At 45.5% G+C, this 8,541-nt stretch overlaps 1 protein-coding gene across 1 annotated transcript in view; it reads left to right on the top strand.

Moving 5' to 3' along the window:
* PRDX3 (peroxiredoxin 3) overlaps positions 1 to 8,541 on the top strand; it is a 10,753-nt gene that overhangs the window by 805 nt on the left and 1,407 nt on the right. The window contains exons 2-6 of the mRNA XM_019502169.1: positions 6 to 61; positions 285 to 426; positions 1,637 to 1,772; positions 5,382 to 5,485; positions 8,165 to 8,330. Coding sequence (XP_019357714.1) covers positions 6 to 61; positions 285 to 426; positions 1,637 to 1,772; positions 5,382 to 5,485; positions 8,165 to 8,330 — 604 coding nt within the window. The remainder of the gene's footprint in view (positions 1 to 5; positions 62 to 284; positions 427 to 1,636; positions 1,773 to 5,381; positions 5,486 to 8,164; positions 8,331 to 8,541) is intronic.

Raw genomic sequence — 8,541 nt, 5'->3', positions numbered from 1 at the left:
GGGAGGACGCGCGGGCCCGGGGCGGAGCCGCAGCCCCTGCCCCGCCGCCCCTTCAGCACCAGTAAGCGAGGGGTCCCTGCCCCTGCCTTCAGGGCTGCCCTGGCCTGGGGTGATTTGGGGCTGGGGTTGCCCTTGGCTCTGAAGACGGGCTTGGCCTCGCGGTGCTGCAGCTGGTTGGGATCCTGGCCCGGACATCATTTGCCACCAGGCCTTGCCACACGTGCCGCCCGCTCCCGCGTCTGGCAGCCCGGTGTACTCAGGATAAGGTGACTCTTTCCCTCCAGGTTGTCCCAAGTTTGTTCCTGCTGTCACCCAACATGCCCCCTACTTCAAAGGGACGGCGGTTTTCAATGGAGAGTTCAAGGAAATGAGCCTGGATGACTTCAAGGGGAAGTACCTGGTGCTCTTCTTCTACCCGCTGGATTTGTGAGTGCAAGCTTTTATTTCCCACGTGTCGGGTATCCGGGTTGTAGCTGGATTGGTCTAGAGGCAAAAGGCATCTGAGCGTGCGGTAGAGGGGGTGGTGTTTTATTAGACCAACTAGATTTTTGCCAAAAGAATTGTCTTTTAGTTGCAACTGAAGATAGTTGGGGTTCTTTGCAAAAATCTAATTGGTCTAATAAAAGAGATCACCTCTACCATGAGTTTTGATGGCTTTTATTTCCCTGGTTTCGTTGAGATGCCTGCTTAGGCATGTGGCCCGTAGGTTAACAGCTATGAAACTATTGCCAATGGCTTATACGGTGGCTCACTTCTTCTTATCCAGAGGGTCTTATTCTGGAGTGAGAGTGATAAGAGCTTTAGGGAGGAGGCTGTTTGATACTGCAACGGTACCGTCAATGGCTCCAGTGTGCCGTTGGGGATAAATCCTGCTGCCGAAGTGTAGCGGTGGCTTTTCATGCAGTGTCCCTGCATAAGGGAGTGCTGGGTGCAGGGAGGGTGTGCTGGGCAGCACCTTGTATCAGCTCCCAGATGTGAAGGGTTCTGTGCTGGGGAGGGCAGTGCCACGGCCAGTGGATCTGCAACTAAGCTGTTCATTTAAGCCAAAGATAGCCAGAAAGGGAGTGTTGGGTATGAATTCTGTAAAAACCTGAGTCTTTCCCAGCATCTTGATGGGCCAGTTTTTTTCACTTTCAGCCTCTTTTGCCCGTGATTCTCTAATGGAAGGTAGGCCACAAGTGGCACCAGCAGCCTCTGTGGCACATGGCAGACTGGGAACATGACAGGCAGGTTGAGCAGGGAGGAGAAAGCAGAGCGGCAGGTCAGCCAGGGGAAGGGGATCAAAACAGCACTCTGAAACTGCAGGGCTAACTTGCAGTCTGCCAGATAGGGTGGTCCCAGCTTCCCTAGCATAACACCCAAGAATTGACATGTGTAAACATCTTGCAAGTTTGAAATTAAAAATGCATTCAGTTTTGGTGTGCTGTCTAACTGTGTTGCAGCTCTAAGACCTGTTGGCGCTCGGGTAGTATCTTAGAAATCAAATGAGTGATGCAAGAACTTGTAATGCTGTAAAAACTGTAAAATGTGCAATTCAGCAGCATGTTTTGTGCCTAGAGACAAATGTATTTGATTCTGTTCAAAGTTCTCTGTACTGATCTGGAAACCTTTCAACTTACTTTCTTTTGCTGTTCAGCACTTTTGTGTGTCCGACAGAAATTGTGGCTTTTAGTGACAAAGCCAATGAATTTCGTGATGTGAACTGTGAAGTGGTTGGTGTGTCTGTGGATTCTCACTTCTGTCATCTGGCATGGATAAATACCCCAAGGAAGGTATGAATCGGGTGACTCTTTTCTCAGTAACAGCATTTTTAAAGAGCAGAGAGGCAGTCAGCCGTGTTAACCTGAAGTTGGGCAGAAGGCAGGGCAGACTTGCACTGAGATTTGTAAGCAAGCAACAGCTCACTTGTCTGAAGTGAAGCTTGCAGAATTTTACAATTAGTCAAGTAGACTGTCTTCAGTGTCACCAAGGGCTCCTATAGACGTGTGCACAGCTTGCTCTGACATGTGGGAAATCCAGGCTGGAGCACAAAAATTGTTGTGCTTCGGCAGCCTTTTTCGTCGTGTATCAAAAATGGTGACGGGTCGCTTTGAAATAACACATTTGATAAGCTTTAGTTCAGAGTGCCCTGCTGCCATTTTTTTCAGCATGGGGACGTGGGTACGCTGATGTACATGACACACAGGCGCTGTTAATTAGTATGGCTTGCTAATTAAAGAACCTGGCGCCGCACCTCAAAGCATATGTAAAAATGCCCCAAGAGTCTGCAGAGTTGCGTGCTTTCAGGCATAAGTCTCTGCTCTCCTTTTTTTAATAACTTTTTTCATTGACTGAATAAAAGTACATACAGAGGAGTTTGTACACTTACATTCAGAGCATTCAGGAAATAAAGGTGGGGCAGGAAGTGGACTGATCTCCAAGGAAGTACTTCGAGAACAAGGACTTGCTTAATGGAGTGATTCTCAACCTCATGAAAAGCACCCCATGTTGTACTCGAGGCATCCCTCAGAAAATACCAGCTCATACTTCCCACTCTTTCTTTCTTTTTTTTGACTATAGAAAAATAATAGAACAAGTTTTCTATTGCAAAGAATTGAGAGAGAGAGAGGATAACATGTCAGACTGTTTCTAACACTCTGGATTTCTATTTGAAGTCTCTGCTTTTATCATGTGTGCACTCCTAACAGTGCTAACATTGTGTGGCAGGCACCCTGCAGCACCCCTGAAATGATTTCAAAGCACTTCAGGGTGCCACAGCACTCTGGTTGAGGACTACTGGGTGAATGTGATAATGCACAGTACAGTCACAAACATGATTCAGGTGCTTTGATAATGTATCTCCAGAAGTACAGGTGACCCTGCTCAGTTCCGTGGTATTAGCCAGCAGTTCTTTATCCTTACCTTATCACTTCAAGGTGGCTAGAACGAATTGCTGTTGGCTCCAATGAGAGTGGAAGATGCTCAGGACTCCTGGATACCTTTTAAGAGTAGACTCATTCATTTCCCTGGTATCTGTTAAGAAGGGCCTTTGTCATCTCAAGTCTGTGTGTTTCCTTGCACCTGTCTGATGCTACAGAAGCAGTTCCAAGTGTCCTTGAATTCTTTGGCTGTGGGTTTTTTTACTTTATACAGGCTTATTCTGCTATAGGTTTAACACATCTAAAACAGATGAGTTTAATATGTAGCGCTTACCTTGGCAGTCCTTCTATAAGAGTTTACCTCACACACCAGGGAGTTTAATAATCCAATTTTAAGAACTGATTTTTGAAACATCATGGCCCACATTCTTAAAAGTATTTAAGTGTTTATTTTCCATTAAGTTCAATAGGAGGTAAGTGGTTAAATACCTTTGGAGGATCTGGAATTATGATTTTCCTTTAACTCTTTTATTTTTAGTAACTAAAATAAACACAAAGCCCTGTGGACATGGATAATCGTTCAAAAGTATCACGTTTAAGCTTTCCTCATTTGTAGTAATAGCTGACTTCTGCAGTTTGAGGGAAGGAATAATTGAATCAGATGTCCTGATTTGGAGTCTGGGTTTTTCTGTCTGGTATGTTTCTTGGGACTCTTGCATTTTGCATACTGTAATTAAATATTGTAACTCAGCTTAAACTTGCAGTCCAATGTAAGATGGTAAATGCACTTAAACGGTCCATTCAGGATTACACATAGTTTAGTAGTTATCTCAATCTCCATTAGCTATGTGTACCTACCTAGATCTTAACAGTAGCTGATTTTTGTCTCCATGAAGTCGATGAAGTTATCAAAAAAGAAAAAATGGTTCATTAGAGGCTTTATGTCAACAGCTGCAATCTACTGAAATACTTATTAACATTCCTGTTTTAAAGCATAAAGATACAACTTCATTTACACAAATTCTAAGGCAGGTCATCTTACACCCTAAGTAGGGAAATGGCAGAAGAGAAATGGCTGTTTATGTAGGGTGTCACTTTGGCTTAGTAGTGCCAAAATATAGTAGTCTTTCTTTCTCACCAAGACCCAAACTAGAAAGCCTAATGTGGAGGGGAGGGAGAAGAGGAGTGGTACTGAAAACCCCCATGTCTGATGTGATGGCATGTTGTTGATACGGTCATGTGAAAGCTGTAAATGCATTCAACTTGCTGGAATAAGTACAGTCAGGCACAGTTCACTGTTGCTTTTTTGTGTGCAGCTTACTTTTGTAGCGTGCTGAGAGAGTAGGAAGTTTGTTAACGTTTCCGTTTTAAAACATGAAGATACAACTTTCACTTACACAAGTTCTAAGGTAAGTTATATTTTAGGTTTTCTAGGCCTGATGTATTTGACTAAATATTTGGTTTTGGTCTCTTCATATCATAAAAACTTGGATCAAGGCTCCAAAATGTGAATCTGTTTCAACGTAAGGCCCTGCATAGAAGCAATAATATTTGGCACTTGCAGGGCCCTAGTTGATCCATTGATCTCCCAGCACACTCCAAAACTGAGCAAGCATTCTTCATTTGAGGGGGAAAATTAACATTGATTTCTCCAACATAGAGCTAGCTACTCACACGAGTAAGGCTATTGTGGCTAAGCCAGGGTCAGGGTCTGTTTGAGTGCCCAAGATTACACAGTGATTAACTGTCTGTGCCAGGAATAGAAAAACAAACAAATCCTCAGTCCTGTTTCAAGGATAGGTAGCTTATCTCTGTAGCACTCAGTGTTGCAAAAATCAGCAGACACTTTAAATAGACTCCCTTGACTGTGTCTACCTGGGGGAAAGTAGGTTTATTAAATATCAAATCTCTTTTTAAATGCAGCGATCATTTAAAAGTTCAAAATGCTGTGAACATCTGTACTGTGAACATATGGACTACACTTATATACTAAGTGTGTGTTAACAGGTGAAAAGCCAGTGCTTCTGTTGGGTATGGCTGTGCTGCTATTTAAGGCTGTCAACCATTCACATTTTAAAAAACCCTTAGCTTGCTCATTGGTTACAATCCATTGTGCCCCTGGAAGTTCTTCTGAACTTCAGGGCCTGAAAGTGTGCTTTCTTCCTGACCCATCTCTTGTAATGTATTCAAAACTCATTTAGGTGCTTCAAGCACAAGGAGTCTTCCAGCTGCAATCCCACAACTTCCTGGCCCTGCCTTTACAGACCTTTTGTATTCCACTTCTCTCCACTACTTGTAATTAGAACCAAGCACAAGAGAGAAAAGAAGGGGTTTTGTTTAATAGTTGTGTGCAGTTGCTCCTGTTTAAACACTGGAAATTAGGTTTGTTTAGAGTATTGAACTAACTGTACCAAGTTTAGTGTAAGTTAATGAATTAATTATTCTGATAGGTGTTTGGTGATGAAATGGAAATAAGACACTAAGCAGGAGCTTAATGAAAGATCTTCAATTTCTCTCCATTAGAGTGGTGGTTTGGGCCACATGAACATCCCACTCTTGTCAGATCTAACAAAACAAATCTCCCGAGATTACGGCGTGCTGTTAGAAGGACCCGGTCTTGCGCTAAGGTAAGAGCCTGTTTGCTGGTAACCTCTTGTTTGTCTCTGGCTCTAAGAACATTGTGCACCCTGTTTCTCTCAAAACAAGTTTAGGGGTAAAAAAGGGAACATGTAAGACTACTTGGCTCACTTTTTAGTTTGCTGAAAGGTCTTCTAGAGGGTGGGAAGGGCGTTGTGTTTTTATGGAGGTCAGCAAATGAAGCCCTGAATCAGTCTCCTGGGGAATCCTTAGGGGAAAGAGGATGCTTTGTTTTGTTTTCAGCTCAGGTGCAGGCAAAATGAGTTGGGTCCAGCCCTTGTTTCTTATCTGAGTGAGAGGTGAATAAGTTAGATCAGTAATAATGACTATGAAGAAGTCTAAAGAGAATCCAGTCTGTAACTTCGAAATGCCCATGAAATTCTAGCTGTACATGTTTGATACAGCAGGACTGCCTATGTGCTGAGAAGGAAAGGAGCCTGCCATTTGTCTCCTCCTTGTAGCTTTTATATGGACTCCATGGACTGAAAATCTTTTGCACCCTGTACTCAAGGCCAGAGTTCCTTTTTTTTGATGTTTTAAAAGGAAAACTATTTATTCCATATAATTCATTAACTTCGACCCCGTTGTGTGTGCGCATTGTGGGGTTTTTGTTGTTCTTTCTCTTACCGAGGAGAGAGAACCTTCCAAATTAAATTAAATTGCTTTACTTTTTTAGGAAGGAGCTTCCAATGATATTTGTTGCCAATTCTAGTTAAACTTAACCAATTTTAGTATATTACAACTGATCCTGAGAAGTTCTTTTAAATGTCTAATCAAAGCATCCTTGGAATTAGGCATAGCTCTCAATTCTATAATTCCCTGTTCCTGGAATTCAGAGCATTGTATCTATATTTGCATGTTTTGTTTTGGGTTTGTGTTTTTTTTTTTTTGTTTACAATCAGGAAAAGTAGTTTTGCTGTACTAATGTGGCTACTACTTTTGGTACCTGAGCTACCTCATTCAGAGCTAGCTTGGGTATCTCTACATGCCCTGCATTTTTGCCAGGCTGACGTGCCCTTATGTTTGCCCCTCCTTCCTGTTTTGGAGCTGGTGGAAGAATTCCTCCCCTAGCTAGAAGGTACTGATGGAAGTTATACTTCCTTATTTTGTTATATTTCTTTAATCCAGGGGTGGGCTGGAGGGCCCACTTGGGGAGTTTTGGTGAGCTGTTGTGGGGTGAGTAGACCCTGTCTCCCCTTCCCCTGCGAGAGCTCACCAGATCTCCCTTAGTGGCCCTTCAGCTCAAATAATTCCCCACCCCTGGCTGAAAGACAAAGAGGTGAGTGGACAAAGGTTCGGAGAACTTAACCTCTGTTCCCCACTTTTCCCTGCACCCCCCTTCCTTTCCCTGAGTCCCCAGCATGTGGCCAGGCCGGGCCACACTGTTCCTGTGCACCGCCTTGGGCCACATGGGCAAAGCTGAAACGGCTCCTTTATGACCTGGCTGGGGACTTAGGGTTGGGGAGGAGGTTCAGGAAGAAGGGGAAATGCAGCTTGGCACCAACTTGGCCAGGCCTGGATAACCTGCAGCTCCTGGCTCCCTTCTTCCTTTACGCCCTCCCCTGCCCTGAGTCCCAAGCACATGGCCTGGTCAGGCAGGAGCCATGAGGCACTTAAGGCAGCTTGTGGGAACACGCTGTGGCACCAGCACAGCCTGGCCATGTGCTGGGGACTCTGGACAGGGATGAAGGGGGAAGGGAGCCACAGGTTATGCGAGTCCAGCTGGGCTGGTGCTGCACTGTGTTCACCCCTTCTTCCTGCACCACTACCCTGAGTCCCTGGTATGTGGCCAGGCCAAGCTAGTGCTGCACTGTGTTCCTGTGGGCCATTTTGAGCGACATAAGTGCAGCTGGCTTGGCTCCTGCATGATCCAGCCATGTGCCAGAGACTCGGGGTTGGGTAGGAACTGTACCAGGGTTGGGCAGCAGCTGTGCTAGCCACTCCAGCTACACTCGCGTGGTGCAGCCCAAAGCAGCGCATAGGAACCCAGCATGGCACCTCATTAGCAGTGTCTGCACCCCTACCAGGCCCCGATCTGGCAGAGCCCAGAAAATCCGCTGATCCTGGCCCCCTATCTCCTATGCCCCCTCCCCACCAATGGGGGACCCTCACTTGAGCTTTGACTTGTTGGGGGCAGGCTGTCTGGTCTGTGAAGGCTCCGACCCTGAGGCTGATGTGGAGACAGCCTCATGGGCAGAAACCTGGCCAGGAGCTCAGCATCCCCTGCCTTGAACTATACAGTGTGGGGTAGGGCAGGGCAGGCTGGGTCAGGGAGGGGAGTGGCTACTGCTAATGCAGCTGGCTGGCATGAAGAAGGGAAATGGGCAACAGGCACTAAAAGCCAGGGCAGCTACAGTCCAGATACAATTCTCCTTCAGGGAAGCAGCTGCGGGCTGGATAACAGCATTTGGTGGGCCAGATCTGGCCTACAGGCTGGATTTTGCTTACTGCCGCTCTGATCAGTGACTTGAATTCTCACCCTTTGTGTAAAAGGAAGTGACCACAAAGCCACATTCGCAGTTGTATAAATGTTGCGTATCATTGCTCCATATGATCCAGTAGGACCTATTTTTTAGAATGACTTTGCATCTGCAACATGCAGAATTTGACATGCACAAAATCATGGTAAGGAGTTCATTTTCTAAAAGCTCAGACTCCTTGTTTTGCAGAGGTCTCTTCATCATTGATCCTAATGGAATCATTAAGCATCTGAGTGTCAATGATCTCCCGGTTGGCCGCAGTGTGGAGGAGACCCTTCGCTTGGTGAAGGCATTCCAGTATGTAGAAACTCATGGAGAGGTTTGTCCAGCAAACTGGACTCCAGAATCCCCCACGGTATGTATTATTGAAAATATGGGCCCAGTCATGGCACCTTTGCACAGAAAACGTACAAGGTTGAGCACATGTTCGCTTAAAGGTCTGAAATGGCTTTGAACATAGGAATTAATGGGATTACTTGGAACAACTTGATGTTTATGCTCAGGACTAAGTGTTCACACATCCTCTATTGAGGATGCAGGGTGCCTTCCCCCCCCCCCCCCCCCCC

The sequence above is a fragment of the Gavialis gangeticus genome, unplaced genomic scaffold (genome assembly GCF_001723915.1).
Source record: "Gavialis gangeticus isolate Ggan-Ray unplaced genomic scaffold, GavGan_comp1, whole genome shotgun sequence".
In the NCBI taxonomy this organism is placed as follows: domain Eukaryota; kingdom Metazoa; phylum Chordata; order Crocodylia; family Gavialidae; genus Gavialis; species Gavialis gangeticus.
This window is presented reverse-complemented; position numbering and strand designations above follow the sequence as displayed.